This window comes from Acipenser ruthenus, chromosome 26 (genome assembly GCF_902713425.1).
Source record: "Acipenser ruthenus chromosome 26, fAciRut3.2 maternal haplotype, whole genome shotgun sequence".
Classification (NCBI taxonomy): Eukaryota; Metazoa; Chordata; class Actinopteri; order Acipenseriformes; family Acipenseridae; genus Acipenser; species Acipenser ruthenus.
The window spans coordinates 6868396-6886492 of record NC_081214.1 but is presented as its reverse complement, the minus strand read 5'-3'; the positions used below and the strand labels follow the sequence as shown (position 1 = coordinate 6886492).

The 18097-nt window shown below is 43.8% G+C and overlaps 1 protein-coding gene across 2 annotated transcripts; it reads right to left on the bottom strand.

Moving 5' to 3' along the window:
- Positions 1–78: 78 nt before the first annotated feature.
- LOC117430806 (eukaryotic translation initiation factor 4H-like) lies at positions 79–16714 on the bottom strand. 2 transcript variants are annotated; one of them, XM_059000545.1, is made up of 8 exons: positions 16578–16710; positions 7000–7190; positions 6328–6392; positions 5865–5967; positions 5018–5095; positions 4737–4874; positions 3600–3715; positions 79–2985 (listed from the first exon to the last, which is right to left on the bottom strand). In XM_059000545.1, the coding sequence occupies exons 1-8, from the start codon at positions 16640–16642 to the stop codon at positions 2980–2982; spliced, it is 762 nt and encodes a 253-aa protein (XP_058856528.1). In that variant the 5' UTR covers positions 16643–16710; the 3' UTR covers positions 79–2979. The 2 variants fall into 2 exon arrangements, with proteins under 2 accessions (XP_058856528.1, XP_058856529.1); XM_059000546.1 differs by lacking the exon at positions 79–2985 and having other exon boundaries at positions 3009–3715; positions 16578–16714.
- Positions 16715–18097: the final 1383 nt, after the last annotated feature.

The following is an 18097-nucleotide window of genomic DNA, read 5'->3' as shown; positions in this document are numbered from 1 at the left end:
GAAACAAGGCATGCTCTGGATTAGTGACAGGGAGCATACAGCACACTCACACCGAAGAGCACACATAAAACCACAAGCTTATTTAAGGTTTTCTTTTATTTAAAAGATCATTCACAAGATACCAAATCATTTCAAATTCAGTTTTTTTTTCCTTACGAAGCAGAATGTGTGAAGTGTCAGGAATTTATTTTCTAACATTTAAAAGTCAACTGTTGACAAAAAAAAAAAGTTATAACATCATTTACATGGGATGGTTTAATTAAAACAAAACAATCTGCTTTTTCTTTTTTTAAATGTTCCCCACCCCCACCCCCACATTCGAGACTTAAGTCTTGCATCATCAGAAAAATCCACATTGAAGAGAAGCCACACAATGCATGTCTTACTAGTTAAGAGTGTTAGACACATGGTTCTGGTATACACACAGATCAGGTGAAGGGACTGTTCTGTATGTTGCAGGGGCTCCAAGATGAGAAGGGCAGACTGCAGGTTTACAGCACAGTCCACATACATACATTTAAGGGGACCAAAGTTGCTTCTAATATGCTTTACAAACCGTGGGTCTACTTTAATATGGATCTAACCCATTTTATCTAATGCCAATTCACTGGTGTCACAAACAGAGACAGAGCCCTGCTTATCGAAGTGCTGGCTTCGGTGAACACCCCCCACCCCACCCCACCCCCCCCAGCATTACTCACTCTTACATCAGAATTAAAAGCCCCCACCTACCGAAAAGGTGAAATGATGCTTAAATAATTAATTTAATGGGAAACTTGATATCAGAAGAAAGAAAAAAAAAAAGGTAGTATATTGGAATAGACAGCACACTCTCATTGCACAGGAGCTTGAGCCATGTACTTCAAGCTGAATCAGACACACCTCAGTTTGTCTTAAGCTGAGGCTTGTCTGTTAAGCTTGAAGTAAAACCTGGACCCGACAGGCAATGGGAGGCGGGGGGGTCCTATTCCATTCAATCCAATGCTTGGCATGGAGCACCGCTAGGCTTGTCAGTCTCCCTGGCCAAAGAGCCGATTTGTTTTATAGCTGCCATCCGAAATATTATGAATATTCAGACCCAGAAAACCAGTGCCGGGGAGAACACACAGGGAAGGGTTAATGCAATGGAAGCAATCTTGGTCATCCCTTCACAAACACATCTCCATTGCTTTCTGTTCTCGTTTCCTCACTGGTTATTTATTCAAAAGGGAAACCACTGGAAGTACCTATGGATTAAAACAACCCCCCCCCGACCACCACCAAAGTAACCCATCAGCCGTGGCACAAAGGATGTGCGATCTCCGAGCGATGTTGCAGAGGGTACAAAAGCAGCTGGCCTTTATTTTAATTTCGTTTGACTAAAAAGGGCACAATTGTAGACCAATATGCACAAAAGCATCAGACCAGAAAAGCCAATACCATACAACATTCAACAGCAAACACGGTCTAACACAGCTTTAAATAATTCAACACATTCTGAAAAGCATCAGTAATATGGGATATGTTTTATTGCCAAGAACACTGACCAAAAAAAATAATAATAATAATAAAAAGAAAGTTTGACTGATTAACTGTCTTCTGTACATACAGTGAGGAAAGTTATTTCTATGACAGGTCATGCCTAATTTATTAACATGGAAGTAGATCAAATTGGCCGCAACACACAGATTCCCAAGCATTGTATACTAGCACTAGTGGGGCCTGGAGAGTAGCTCTGCGTTTAGCACCACCTAGATGGGAGGACAAAGGGGACTCTGGTTCCAATGCCTTTAATAAGCTTCCTATATGCAGGCAATGCAATTTACTGAGTTCTGAGATATCAGTTCCATTAAACGATGCTAGTTGCAGAAGATTAAAAGATTAAATACGTATGCGAGCGACACGGGCTGTAGTAGTTTCATCTTTTTCTCTTTCTGTTGCACCTTCTGTATAATCTGTGGCTCTTCTATAGAAGCAGGGTTTCTGTGTCGATTCATTTCTGCAGAAAGTCATCTGGATAGACCGACTAAGGTCAAAAAAATCTTTCAAATTTCATAGAATGACAGAAAGGGAGGATTAGACATTAAAGCAATACAGAGTGCTGGGTTTTAATAATAAAGCTTCTTAGTTTTACTTTAAAATAAAAACTGTGTTTGGAAGATACAGAGGTGTTACGGTCTTGAAGCAAGAGCCTGGAAAGGTGTTAACTTTACGAGCACGGTGTTAACATGTCAGCACATTCACATTAAGGAAGTAGCTTGAATCAGGTAAGACGCACCTTTCTGCTTTAACTGCCTGCATGTAGGTTATAGAAAGTGCTGATGTTTAGGTATGTTCTGGGCTTCCGATTGGCCTTCTAGATAGGACATCTGCATTCTGTTCTGGCTATCATCACAGAAACACAACACTGTATCAACTAAACAAAGATTAAATTAACCAAGAAGAACACACCGATGCTTTGTATGCCTTTAAATAAAAAATCAGTTTCAAATTTATTAGTTAGTTTTATTAGTATTATTTTCTTTAATTTGTCAGACAGCAGAGATTTAATTCACTCCAATTAAAAAGAAAAAAATATATATATATTTTTTTCCCCCAGACAATGCAAATTTGCTTTGTCCATCTTGTCTTATTAATAGTCTGTTTTATTACCATGTCAGAAAATATTAAGCCTTGGGGGTGGGGGGGTGGGGTAGGGATTAAACCTCTTAAAGTCCTTACCCAAAGGCAACAGAATCAAACTGAAGCCACTGTCGGTGGCACTTGTATTTGATGTTGGTACACAAGGAGGGTTGGGGGTGACATGTGCCAATGTCGCTGCCAAGGCTACCCCTGACATGGCACCAGGCATGGGCATTCATTGTGTACCAGCAGAGGGGCGAGAAACCAGTTTCCTAACCAGCGGGGAGTCTTTGGGAGCAGTCTTTGAAAGATTTTTGGTGAACATGGCCAGTCGATCCACAGTATAGCCTTCCAGAATAATGCAGCTGCACGGATTTATTAAATCTTTATTAAAAAAACAAAACAAAAACAAGAAAAATTAGATGCATCCAATTGTTGTAAATCTACAAACCCAGAGACCCAATTACATACCGTGCCAGCACAAAGGAAAATGTTACCGTTTCAATTCTTATTTTGTATAACGCTAAAACTTCAATTTGAAACAAACAAAAAAAAAGGATCAGTTTAGCTAAGCCAAGTTAAAAAATGTAAACAGCAACACGCCAGTTCAAATAGAACACTGATTTTTCTCTCCACAGCAGCTAGTAGCTTACCTTTGTTTTAAAAAAAATAAATAAATAAAAAACAAGGTGAACTGTCCGGCCCCCAAAGTAACTATAGTACAAAGCAGGCACTAAATACAGGGAAGCAGAGGTGTAGCAAAAAACACTTATCAGCTGACATGCATTCACGAGCTGCTTGTGTGTGTGTTCATATGTGTGTTTTACTTTAATATATTTCTTTATCTGAAAGTTTCAGAAGGAGGAGGGTAAGCGCTTGTCTACTAGTAGGAATGGTAAGTGCAGTGTTGATGTTTCCATTGGCATGATCATCTCTACAGTTCTGTGCCCTCCCCCATTTTCTGTAGCTTTGTTTTAGTCTTTCTCTTTGGGAATTACCTCCTCCCGGGGCTTGGCCCCGCCGAATATGGCAGAGTTGGGGTTGGCGACTTGGTTAAGAGGAGCGGCGACCGTGCGAGGTTTCAGTTGGAGGCGTGGTCTCTGCGCTCTCTCCTCTACAAGAAGCAGAAGAGACAAGCAAGAACATTCAGGTACATTGTGTGTGTGAAGTCTGATTCTCCCAAGCAGGACTGTGTAACCCACTACAATGCTAACAGCTCTACAACCAGTCAGCAGCAACAGCCAGACACCTTGCTGCTGTTCTCTGGATAATCTGTTTCTGTAAAAGAGGAAAGGGTCAAATTATCAGGCTTGGTTGAATGTTGTGGGAGACAAAGGTGGCAGAGGGAAAGTTACAACACACCACTTCATATGCTGCACATTAATACATCAAGCCAATTAATTAGTGCAGAGACATATGTTCATACAATTACAGCTTGAGGACACCATTATTTTCACCTAATATTTATATCAATTTTGAATGCTGGGACCGCTCTCTTAGGGAGTGAGAGGATAGCCAGGAGATGTTTTACACTCCAAATCCAAGGCAAGCATTTCATGCAGCTTGTAAACTGGTCTGTGTCATGTTAATCATACTGTACAAGGTAATACAGTTATGGGCTATAAAAAAAGTCCACACATATATATAGCACTCCTTCAGTAGATACAGCGATTGCTCACACCAGACTACGAGTTTGATATGACAAACATTTTCTTCTGGCACCGGTACAGTAATATTTTAAGAACTGGGATCGCAGATCACCAACCCGCTTAAGTGTATACTCTGTTTACGTGTTTAAATATTGAAAAAACAGGTTATACACTTAAGCAAGTTAGACTGTACACACTCTGCTCATTGCTTCCAAAACAAATGGATTTGTACGTCTCACTAAATGCCTTCTAGTATGTTTGTGGAATCACAAGTATGGAAGGTAGGTTAATGCTTCCTACTTAAGGGGTAGGTTTGGGGGGGGGGGGGGGGGGGGGGGGGCGCAGGGATCTACTCGAGTGACCGATCCCTGCTGGGGAGGAGACAGGCACCTCCAGCAGTGCAAGCTGGGAAGAGCTGCCGAGCCCAAAGCAGCAAGGGGACCGGTCCGATACAGTCACTGGCGTAACTGCTGGGACGGTTTTTACCTTCTGATGGCTCTCTGAAGTCTGTGGAGGACCCACGGGGGGGTCCTTCTCTGAACCGGCTCATCCCCCCACCAGCACTTGCTCCATCTCGCCTGTCGCCGGGGCGACCGCCACCTCGGAAGTCATCGTCTCGAAAACCTGCAGGGGAACCCCAGTTCAACTTTTGAGTAATTTGAGTTTATTTGCAGAGTGAGAATGTGTCTTGTGTGCAGCTGACCCCCAAAAAACCCCTCATGCTTGCTAAACTATTTTTATTGACGGCAAAGTGAAATGCAGCTCACCTCCAGAGTTGCTGAACTCCTCTCTGGAATCTCTGGTGTCCCTGCCCCCTCCCCTGGGTCCACGGGAGCCTCCACGGCCTGCAGAGAAACGCGGATTCCCATTAGAGAAAATAAAGGGTACCTCTAAACACGGCAAGCAGCGGCTCTGGACTCTTGACTGGAGGGTTGTGGGTTCAATCCCCAGTGCGGGACGCTGCTGTTGTACCCTTGAGCAAGGTACTTTACCTAGATTGCTCCAGTAAAAACCCAGCTGTATAAAAATGGTGAATTATATGTAAAATAATGCGATATAATGTATAATGTGATATCTTGTAACAATTGTAAGTCGCCCTGGATAAGGGCGTCTGCTAAGAAATAAATAATAATAATAATAATAATAATAATAATAATAATAGTCTTGCTGGGGAAACATTTATTCAAAACACGTGCGTGCTTTTAAAATAAATACATAGTGATGAGACAAAACATGCAAACAAACACTGCTGGGAATGACTAAGAGGAACAAATGACTTTCCAATAACAGATTTTATAAAATACCATGCAATGAAAACCAATGCATAATTGACTTAAATAAACACACAGAAATGCCCCTCCTTTGCTCATAAGGTAATAGTGTATTTTTTAGGTTTGTCCCAGCACTATAAATACATAATGAATAGATTCAAAACATGACTCAGATTGAGGTGGAGTCACGTATTCACCCCTGAATCACTCTTCAACATCACTGCAGTCTGGCTGGACCTATTCCCGTAGTTTTAGTGGCAGTGTTTAAGGTAATCACTGCATGCAAGCACAGGTAGGGAGGGAAGTCAAACAAGGGCTTAGAAAAATAACCAGAAGAAGTCACCTCTGTCTTCCATGCCAGGTTTTCTGAAACCAAAGCCACCAGCACCCTTCTCTTGTTTACGTCCTTCTGCTATATCCACTCGGAGAGAACGCTCACCCAAGAGCTATAGGGAGTGAAACACCAGATCAGTTAGTCCTACGCTGAAGCCCCCACAATTAAATAAGTACTTCTGTGTCATTCAAAAAGAACAACTTGAAAAATAATGCCCATGATTAATTTCTTGTGAGCAGCTCTTAATATAAACCAAATCAGATGCCAAAACTCTGAGTCTGTCACTGATGGAATGTGATTCCCCCACAAGAAATGCCAAGTACATTAAAGAAGGGCCCTGGGAATCAGGTTTACACATGGCCCGCCAGAGTCAGTTAAGCAAAGCTGCTTCCCCTGTCGATCAAACGTGGTAACTTGCCATACCGGATACCCTCCAACACCAAGAAAACAAACTAACACTAAAAACACTTACAGCGCCATCGTATGCCAAGGCTTCTTTTAGGGATTCCAAGTCGTCAAATTCTACATAACAAAAACCTAGAGGAAACAAGCACAGCATTTCAATTCAACAGATCTTTCGCAACATGATGGGAAACCTACAGAGAGTACTTTAAAACCAAGGGACAAGGGCAAAGTACTAATCACAGTTCAGACACGGTCAATTCTTTATATGTTATGGAGAAACAGCTAGCCTTGCCTGTTTGTTAGAAGTTGAAAGAAATGTCATGAGCTGCTTAATTGTGGACTTGGAAAGCAGACCACAGTGACCTGCATTCACAGCATATAGAATACTAGGAATCAGATATCCTTACAGACTTGTCACATTTAGATGAGCAGTTTTAATAGTAATTGGCAATACTACAAGTACTGGCAAATCCACCATATCTTCATGTCATCTCCAGCACTGGTAAATTGTAAAGCACTGTGTGGTGTGTTTTTGCATGTGCTTGTGGTAAAATATGCCAGTTCGAACTAATTTAAATTTTTTTTTTTTTTTTTTTTTTTTTTTTTTTTTTTTTTTTTTAAATCAATGATTACGTAGAATCTCTTTAAAAAACACTATTTAAAATATATGCTTGCATGGGGGTAGTGAAACAACTTTAAAATCATCCTACATCAAGTTGACACAAAGTGCAGGACTTACCTTTAAACTTGTCTGTTTCTTTGTCTCGGACTAGCCGGACGCTCCTCATACTGAGATCCTTGAAGATGACGTCTATGTCTCCCTGCACAGTGTTGAAGGGCAAGTTTCCTACGTACGCTGTGTAGGGGGGCTCTGTGGGCAAATCCTTCTGTCTGCGGGGTCCTCCTGAACCACCGCCCCCTCCTCGGGACCTGTTCAAACCACACACTCTGGTTAGTGATGTAGGACCAGAAGAGGATTTAAAAAGGGGTCAACTTTGCTGTAATGATCTAGCACAAGAAGGAACATAGAGAAATGTGTAACAGCGTAGCTTGGAAAGAAATAGGCCCCCGGTCACCATAGTAGCATCTGATAAGTTTTGGAGGAGAAAGACGCTGATGGATTCCTTAGCTTTCAAAGTGCTCTGAATAAGAAAGATTCAGCCAAGCCGGCACGCACCTGGTTCTCAAGGTGGAATGTGCTGGGAGAGTAGCTCTGTCTAGTTTGAAAGTCAGAGAAAGGGAAGAGCAGGCGTAGCATCTTGAACTGCAACGCTGCTTTCAACATCAAGCAAGTCAGTGTAATAGCTGTACTGTATAAACCAGGGGCCAGTGTAACAGCCGATGGAAACAATGTAACAGACAGAGTGAAATTAACTGAAGCAATCTACCTAACAAATTGGTGCTGGAATAAAAATAGAATGAAGAACAAATAGAACGGGTGTTAAATTTAGGAGCCGTGTGATATATATAATTAAAACAGACTGCCAACGATCGATTGATCACGATTTCATAATATCGATTGGGTATGGTAAATGCATGCCACAGTTAGTCTTGATTGGGTATGGTAAATGCATGCCACAGTTAGTCTTGATTGGGTATGGTAAATGCATGCCACAGTTAGTCTTGATTGGGTATGGTAAATGCATGCCACAGTTAGTCTTGATTGGGTATGGTAAATGCATGCCACAGTTAGTCTTGATTGGGTATGGTAAATGCATGCCAGTTAGTCTTGATTGGGTATGGTAAATGCATGCCACAGTTAGTCTTGATTGGGTATGGTAAATGCATGCCACAGTTAGTCTTGATTGGGTATGGTAAATGCATGCCACAGTTAGTCTTGACTGGGTATGGTAAATGCATGCCACAGTTAGTCTTGATTGGGTATGGTAAATGCATGCCACAGTTAGTCTTGATTGGGTATGGTAAATGCATGCCACAGTTAGTCTTGATTGGGTATGGTAAATGCATGCCACAGTTAGTCTTGATTGGGTATGGTAAATGCATGCCACAGTTAGTCTTGATTGGGTATGGTAAATGCATGCCACAGTTAGTCTTGATTGGGTATGGTAAATGCATTCCACAGTTAGTCTTGATTGGGTATGGTAGGTACATTCCACAGTTACTCTTGATTGGGTATGGTAAGAGCATTCCACAGTTACTCTTGATTGGGTATGGTAAATGCATTTACTTGTTAATTCACTCAGCTTCACCAAACCCCAAGTCTCAGTGTGTTACTTCCTGTTTCTGGTCTGACGTCACCCACTGCAGCCGTCTTTGTGACACGTGGTGTCAGGTGGGATTAACAGCGCCTCCTAGACGCAGACCAGAGGAGGAGTACAGTGTGGTTTTTTTGGAAGGGGGGGGGAAAGATTTTTTTTGGGGGAAAAGGGAAGGAGAAGAGTCTAGAGAGGAAGCAACAGCAGCACCCATTCTGCAAGCCAGTGACAGAGGAGGTGATCGACTGGCTGCTGGATCGGGAGAAGCAAGGGGGCCCCAGAGTAACATCAGCACAACAGTTGCAGGCGGTGTTAAAAAGGTGCCCCGCACTGCTACTAGCAAGGCTGTTGTCCTCTCTAGCGCCCAAAGGGGAGGAGCCCAAACGTCCTACGCCTGAGTGGGAGGAGCCCAAACGTCCTACGCCTGAGTGGGAGGAGCCCAAACGTCCTACGCCTGAGTGGGAGGAGCCCAAACGTCCTACGCCTGAGTGGGAGGAGCCCAAACGTCCTACGCCTGAGTGGGAGGAGCCCAAACGTCCTACGCCTGAGTGGGAGGAGCCCAAACGTCCTACGCCTGAGTGGGAGGAGCCCAAACGTCCTACGCCTGAGTGGGAGGAGCCCAAACGTCCTACGCCTGAGTGGGAGGAGCCCAAACGTCCTACGCCTGAGTGGGAGGAGCCCAAACGTCCTACGCCTGAGTGGGAGGAGCCCAAATGTCCTACGCCTGAGTGGGAGGAGCCCAAATGTCCTACGCCTGAGTGGGAGGAGCCGGTGCGTCCACAGCCCAAAGGGGAGGAGTCTGTGCATCCACAGCCCAAAAGGGAGGAGTCTGTGCATCCACAGCCCAAAAGGGAGGAGTCTGTGCATCCACAGCCCAAAGAGGGGGGAGTCTGTGCATCCACAGCCCAAAGAGGGGGGAGTCTGTGCGTCCACAGCCCAAAGAGGGGGGAGTCTATGCGTCCACAGCCCAAAGAGGGGGGAGTCTATGCGTCCACAGCCCAAAGAGGGGGGAGTCTGTGCGTCCACAGCCCTAGGACCCAAGCCACCAGCAGAGGAACAATGCCTGCTGTCCCCGTGTCCACCAGCAGAGGAACAATGCCTGCTGTCCCCGTGTCCACCAGCAGAGGAACAATGCCTGCTGTCCCCTTGTCCACCAGCAGAGGAAGAATGCCTGCTGTCCCCGTGTCCACCAGCAGAGGAAGAATGCCTGCTGTCCCCGTGTCCACCAGCAGAGGAAGAATGCCTGCTGTCCCTGTGTCCACCAGCAGAGGGTGAATGCCTGCTGGGTTCCCATCCACCAGCAGAGTGTGAACGTCTGCTGGTATCACTTCCCCCACCGTCACCACCCGGAGGAGAGGAGCAGGAGCTGCCTCTGCCTCCACCACAGTCCCCTGCAAGAGCGGGAGAGCCACACCAGTCCCCTGCAAGAGAGGCAGAGCTGCACCAGTCCCATGTAACAGTAGGAGACTACATGCTGCTCATGCCTCTGTCGTCCGGAGACTACACGCTGCTCGCACCTCCATCGCCAGGAGACTACACGCTGCTCCCACCTCCACCGCTTCCGCCACTAGGAGCTGCCTCTGCCTCCGCCACCTACACCGCTTCCTCCACTTGGAGCAGAGCAGCAGGAGCTGCCTCTGCCTCCGCCACCGCCCGGAGCAGAGGAGCAGGAGCTGCCTCTGCCTCCGCCACTTTCAGGATCAGAGCAGCAGGAGCTGCCTCTGCCTCCACCACCACCAGGAGCAGAGCAGCAGGAGCTGCCTCTGCCTCCGCCACTTCCAGAAGCAGAGCAGCAGGAACTGCCTCTGCCACCGCCACCACCAGGAGCAGAGGAGCAGGAGCTGCCTCCGCCTCCACCACCACCAGGAGCAGAGGAGCAGGAGCTGCCTCTGCCTCCGCCACTGCTCAGAGCAGAGGAGCAGGAGCTGCTTCTGCCAGGAGCAGAACAGCAGGCACTGTCTCTGCTTCCCGCACCTCCACCACAGGGAGTACGGTGGCCGGAGCCCCAGAAAGGGGAGCTACCGGCTACAAAGACAGGGGGGAGAGGTCAGGAGACCACTTTCCCCAGCAGCAGTTTCGCTGCAGGAGTTCTTGTGGCCGGAGCCCCACAGGAGGGTGCTACCGGCTACGAAGAAAGGGGGAGAGGTCAGGAGACCAGCATCCCCCGCAGCAATTTCGCTGCAGGAGTGGACCACCATGCTGTCAGCCGTGCCACTACCGGCAGGGGTGCTGACAGCATTGCCAGCCATGGGCCCACTGAAGCCTCCCTTCCCAGCCAGAGACTTTGTCCTGGACTGCTGGGTTTTTAAGGGGGGAGGTGGCCGTTGAGGCCATGTGTGCTGCGCACAAGGGAGGGTATATTTGGCAATGTGGCCAGGCCCTTGTGCATAGTTTGTTTATATGTTACGTGTTGTGTGTAAATGTTGGTGTATAGTCATTGGTACACGGGATATAAACGGGTCTGTGTTTCACATGTATTTAAAAATGTAGATTTGTATTTAGGCACGAGGATGGCACAAATCACTTCACGTGCTAGTTAAAATGTAATGTATGGTCACGGGAGTACACTATATTAATTCACGTGCAGTTGAACCGAGACTCCAATTGATTGATTAGCAATCGAGTCTCAGTACAGCTGCATAAAAGCAGCACATTTTCACTCACTCGGGGGTTGGGTGTTTGTGAGTGGAGAACGGGAGAGAGAAAGGAGAAAGAATTAAAAATCTAAAGAATAACAATTGCTACAGCGTGCTGGAAGTGCCAGCACGGTACTTGTTTAAACGTTTGTCCACTTGTTTTGTGTGTTAGTACATTTTGTTTGTCTGTTTATTTTGGCTTAAGTGCCGTGTCCTGTGTTGTTTGTTACCACCATTTATTTTCTGTTCTGTTTATTTATTAAATGCTGAGCGAAAGCATTCGATCAGCTTCACCAAACCCCGTCTCAGTGTGTTACTTCCTGTTTCTAGTCTGACGTCACCCACTGCAGCCGTCTTTGTGACACAGGGATTTACTTTTTTTCTACATTTCACAGAAGTGTGTTGGGAACTACAAATTTAAAATGAAAATTGTGCTTTTGGCTGATTGACTTTTGCTGCACCAATACCCTGAAAACATATCAACTATCCTTGCTGTATAGAGAGTATTTGCTGATAACTTGGCGCATTCCTCTCAATTAGCAGCGTTAATTAGTTACACAGAGGTATGCTGTGAATTACTGATGGGCCACTTCGTGAAACTGTAACATTTGTTGCACTCGACAATTCATCAATAGCTCACTGTACCCAAGACTTTGATGATCAAACTTCTATGTATTTGGATAGATCCATCACAACAACAAACTTGGGCTAGTACGATAAAGAACTTAATCACCAGTGTAGCACATGGGCTGTTTTTTGATGGAATGGTCCTAGTGTTAAATACAGTAGTCCATCCATCTGACTGCGGTGGGACCAGAATAGGGTGGATATGTAAAAAGTCAGATAAATGAATCCTGTTTTAAATACCATTATACACAGCTGTAACAATTACTATATTCACGTGACACTACCAGCAATGGCAGCGCACGGAGCACATACAGTGTACGAAAACTTTGGTGGGATCTCCAATCGCTGAACTAATCTTCTCTGTTCAATAATAAAGTAACGTTGCTGAAGAGGTTGATCATGGTGGACAAACGGTCAGGGTGGATATGTGACAGGCGGATACCCGACCGATTACTGTACTGTATTATGAAAGCTGCTGTACTACCACCACCAAGTATAGTTGTGTATACCTGTACAAAAGAAACGGATCACAATTCAGTTTCCTCAGAACACTTAAAATTAGCTGAAGAGTAGGGACAGTAGCAAAGTATGTGCAGCACCTCCTTTATGTAATTTGCACGGATAAAACATTTTTAAAATTCAACATCTATAGCCAGTAGTAGTACAGCCAGCACTGGTACAAACTGCTAACCAGTTTTCTGTAACTGGAATACCATACATCAGCCTGATGACAACTTTTCTCCAGTTAATTATGTTGCACAAGACCAGACTTCAATTTGATGAAGATATATTCCTTTGTGAAGGACATGAATAATAGGCTACTGCAGGGTGTTCAGCTTAGCTGCTGTCTTTATTGCAAGATACTGAAGGAAAGGAGAAGCCACTTCAGTTGGTAGTGCTGAAGCCCCCACAAGCTTGGAAATTGGTTGGATTTCTAGTAGTTGGTAAAGCGCTTCATTTACCTACTTCTGTCTCTAAATAACAGCATTTAAGCATGAACAGTGTTTTTATAGCAGCAACAAACATCAAATAATAGGGATATCATGATTGTAGTATATCCCACCCGACCTGGGCAAATCATTTCTTTAAACTACATAAATCAATAGCTTGACACCAGCTGTCCAGCAGTTAATAAGTGAGAAGTGTGGCTGTTCCCAGAAGAAACATTTAACCCCAAGGCAAGCATACAATTACTATCCAGACGCCTCACTGCTGTCAACAATAAAAGGGGGAAAGCGATACATCATTTACAGCCTTTGATGTCAGATTTACAGCTTGTTGAAATGCCGGTCGCTGGCTAGTGACAAAATCCACCACAAATTAACAATAGGATTGAAAAGAGTATTTTATCAGTGGCGATAAGCGAGTAAACCAGTTATTCTGCCCATTGGTGGCCTGTCCAATTATACACACACCAACCTCATCCAAGACGGCCACATTTAGGTTATATGTAGATTACAGTTATAATGTGCTTGAGATGAGCTAAAAGTGTTTTTATAGACAGGTGGTCTTGACACTGATGCAATTCAACATGGCAAACATGAAGAGTTCATGACCCCAGCATAGCCGATGCATTACATTTAGGACTGCTAGAATGTTAGCTGTTGCCAGGGGCTGTCAGCAAAACATACAAATGCTGACTCTAATTTCATCTCATCCTCCCATCTCTAGTCTGTTGATATTCAAAACCAAAAGCTTTTAAAATTTTATTTGCATTTCTCAAAATGAGGCCACTCATACAGCATGGATTTACCAATCAGGGATGTCTCTATAGACAGGTTGCAGACAGTGCAAGCCAACCCCTGATCCTGCATTCTTCAAAGGGGGTGGAGTGTGGGATGAAAGACCGATACACACTGATGAAAATGCAAAGATTTTAAAAGGGTGAATGGATACTGATTTTATGCAGAAGAGAAGCACATCCCAGGCTCTACCCAGATGCTTTTAGGCTACTTCCTGTCACAAAGTATTAAAAATAAATGCTTTTAGCAACCAAATGCAAAGCTCAGAGCCCTGTCTAGCCCCTCACTATCCTTCCAATCCTTTCTTCCTACAACCTGCACTGATGCTGAACCTGGCACTTTAAAAGCTGCTATTATAAAAAGGGGGAAACGTCTGCAGATTGCATTAGAGTTGCACAATGACTTTTACACTCAATCAGAAAAACTGCAACAGTCGGTGGAAAACACAAGGTGAATTTACTGTGTACTTCAACAGATCTAAACTCAAAAAACTGCCTTGGTCTACACTGTTTATTCTATATGACTGGCTGTACAAATCATGGGTAGGTGTCTATTCATGACGGAAAATCCTAGGACAAATGCTGTACTTTCTAATAGGCAACACATTTGTGTATTACCTTAGGGTTTTGTGCATTACCCCAGGAGTATGCATTATTTATCTACCAAATGCATTCATGAGTATAGTTCAAGTTCTGGTTTAAACATGTGAATTGTTTTGTAAAGAACATTAAAATACCAATACTATGCACAGCTATGCATGTTCTTATTAACTCTGTTTAGGATGAAGGTCACACATGCATCAGCTGTTTATATTTGTTAATAGCACTGTAATTCTTAATAAAAACTTTTAAAAGATGCAGATCAAGACTCGTGTAAGAAATTGAAATAGTAATCTAGTGTTATTTTGGTTGACTGAAGTCTTGGTATTGATGAAAAGAGCCTGCCTTTCCCATCCCCAAACCTTCAAAGAATTCCTTTCCACTTAGATGTTGAACACATACTCTCTGCAACAGTGGTTTATATACCAAAGAGTTTGGCAGAGAAATATACATTTTTAAAACCTTAAGCCTTTTTCAGGGTCATTCTATTAAATTCAAAGTGACATGTTAACTCTTGTTTGAAGGTGATGCCAAATGTTAGCATGTTTAGTTTACTTACTGCAATGTACAGGTTGAAAGGAAATTGCGAAGCAAACTGAGGCTACCTTGCACTGCCTAAGCAGCGGCAAAAGAGGTTCTGCTGGCCTTCACGTAAAAACATATTTTCCAGGTGAAATGATTCATAGTTTATTGATTGAATGAATTGATACTTATTGTATTGTTGGTAGGACTATAAACCACTATATATTGAGTATAATTAACAAAAAAGCTCATTAAAAAAATTATGAGTTTCCCACAAAGCAGTCTTTCGGCATCCTAGTGTGACCTGCAGATCATAATCCACATTGTTTGAGGGTTTATCCTGCTCAATGGCACAGCCACGGCTACTCAAGTGGTCCAAATGTGAAAACCTGCTTCACATTTATAATCCAAAACCAACATACACAACCTCATTTAAACAAGACTGTTTTGAACTCATTAAAAAAGTGAACTTAGTACAAAGATGTCCTTATTGTGGCATCTTATAATGTGGCCTCTGGGACCAAACAATAACTGCTGATCAAACTATAAATCACACCCATACTCATCTTCTACTTGGCTCCCACTTGCTAAACTACAAAGATTCTTTATCATTACCCTTTGAGGCTACACCTTGAATCTGTGACTCAAGAAAGCAAAGATCACTTTCAATATTAAGCAGAAGCCTTTCTACCTTTCAGCAAGCACAAGAATAAAAGCTATGAACAAAATCTATATAAAAAAAAAAACATTTAAGGATTACTGTCTCAATTAGACTGAATCTGCTCGTCATTTTAGCTCCTCTTCGTTCTCAGGTAGACATGTAGATTCTGAGCTACATCAGAATGCGTTATGGGGTACTGTACAGCGGCAGACAAACATGCGTATGTCAATGTCTAGAGCAGGAATGCAGACTTGGGCCCATCATCAATTCAAAAGGTGTCGCCATGCCTTAGGGACACTTGTCCCCTCATCAACAGGTAATATTATGCCAATAAATATTAAAAGCTTTCCAGATCAAGAATGGCTACTTATATTTATCTCTCCGTGCTATTTTTTGATGCATCATGGTTCTAACGCACGTTTCTACTGCTGGCCCCGCAGTTTTGTGTTTAGAAATTTAACTAGTAAATGCCAGGGTGGTGATGAGTTTTTCATCGACCCTGGTCTCCGTTTCTCCCTCACACACGCGATCCCCCTGAACCGACATGGTGGAATAAATGCGGCGGCCCGAACCCTTGTTTTCAGCGGGAGGGTTGTAATTATAACAAGGCGCAGTGTAATCCGAAACGCAGCCAATGTGACGTGCAGCAGTAAAACTGACAGTTTACTCGCCCAGCAACAAGGAAACTAATTAAAATATTGCACCCACGAACGGAAGACTCCATTTCAATAACAGGGTCGAGTTAAAACTGTCCCCACACATATGGAAGCTCGTTTTGCAGATGTCTGGGCCGCGCTTCACCCATGATCTATGATCTGTGTTTGCCCTGTCTCAGTTTATGGAGATCTTGAGCATCTTCCAAAAATGCACTCCTCCCACCGGTTTCACCGATCCGTCCCCCGATTTTAACCACTCGTATCCAACCCCATGCGTGTTATCTTGCGGGCTCCCTGGCGCCAAATGCCCTGCTGGCAACCACGCTATGACCAGGCTTCACCCCTCCACCCGAAAGCTTCCTATACCAACCGGACTCGGCAAAAAAACAGGGTCCATCTGTACGGAAACAATTACCTGTTTGCCATCATTCAATTCTCCAAAATTAAAAGCATCACCATTTCCTAATCCCCTCCGCCGGCTGTCCATTCATCTGGCCTCGGCTCCCACTCCAGCCGCGGTCCCCCCCACCCCTCTGGCAGGCCTCTACGTGCGACACCCCAAAACCCCCTTCATATATTTAACACCCCTACCTGGAGATGTATATGCCCCTTCCCAATGCTTCAGCTCTAAACCCCCCTCCCCCGGGTGTTTTCTTACCCTCGTCCCCCTCCAAAGCTGCCGTAAGCCCGATCCCGGTCATCGTAGTTGTCGTAATCCGCCATTGCAGACAGTCCGTGCTCGAGAAAGCAGGGAACAGACTGAGGACCCGCAATATAGAGCAGGCTGGGGTTTTCCGCGTAGCGCCTGATTAAAATGTGACAATGCTTGTGTTGTGTGGACACAACATATCAGAGGGGGAAGAGTATATAAAACGAGATAAATAAAACGAGAGAAGAATATCAGAAAAAAAAACTAATAACAAACCAGAAATTAATAAGCAGAAAACAAACATTAAGAATTACTCGAACAAAGAAATTACCGGGCCTAGTGTTTCATGTTTTTGTTCCATTCAAACGTTTCCATTCAAAGGAAAATTTGCCGCGGAGTCATTACAGTAAAACACGCCTTTGTCCTTTTACAGTTTACCATGTTTTACATAGTAAAAGCATATCTAGGTAGTAAACTATAACGAAGATAAGTTCAATGGCAGAGAACACATCTATAAAAGTTCACCATGGTAAATTAGCTAGCAATTTCCAATGCTGAGGTTATACTATGCATTTGTTGCACGTGTTTTGTCGTGCTTGTTTGGGTTTACTCTGCTTGTTCTCCGCGATGCTTTCACAATTGATTTGCTACACTATGCTCCCTCCCTGATGTTCCCATTATTTATTTGTATCAGAAGGTTTGTAGCAGATCGAAATGGTATGACTTTAGGATAAGCAACACTTTTACATTTTTTAAAAAACTATGTACCGGTATTAGGACAAATATAGTAAAGGGTGCTGCGTGATACAAGCTGATTTTCACCCGAGTCAGTCAAACTGACCTCTTATAGTGGGGGTGCTGAAAGCCATTGAACAAAACTGTAACCCCTGTATGATGGAAGCAGGTGTACAGCACTTCATATTAGAACCATTTGTAATATGAATGTACTGTGTTTAAAAAATGTCAAGTATTCAACGCAGAATTGCGTTTAATCAAAAACAAGACTGCTGCTCTCTCCTTTCAAATCTCCGGTGTTGGTCCTTCTGTTTTCACTGTGTTAGATAAATGACTGGCCTAGCAAGCCAACACTGGCATGGCATATCTCATTTACACTGCAGGGCTACATTTTACACATGAGTGGAACCAAGATGGCAACTTCCTTGCAATAACCCAAGTCAGATTTCCATGGATTCATAAAGCCTTATTTCAAGGTTACTTTCATGCTGCTATTCAAACTCTGCACTTGAATTAGATACCTTAAATGATTCTTTTTACATTCAAAATCCAGGTCAGGGGAGTGTAATATGCAAATTACCATAGCTAGAATGGATGTTAAATGTAGGGTTCAGAATTAACTGGATTTGAATGGTTTACCAAAAACCAGTTCTTCTGATGCAAAGTAGATGTTGTTGTTGTTGTTGTTGCATTCTGCCTCTATTTCAATAGCCTGAAAGTTGATAGTGGCATGAGCAGTTCACAGAAAAGCTGCTGGAATGTGTTGCATCATAGTGGGTCATAGCTTATGCATC

Coding starts and splice junctions, on each gene's coding strand:
- LOC117430806 (XM_059000546.1), bottom strand. CDS start 16,642: ATGGCGGATTACGACAACTACGATGACCGGGATCGGGCTTACGGCAGC. Junction 7,191..16,577: donor AGCTTTGGAGGGGGACGAGG/GTAAGAAAACAC, acceptor TGGTTTGAACAG/GTCCCGAGGAGGGGGCGGTG. Junction 6,393..6,999: donor AGAAACAGACAAGTTTAAAG/GTAAGTCCTGCA, acceptor TGTTTCCTCTAG/GTTTTTGTTATGTAGAATTT.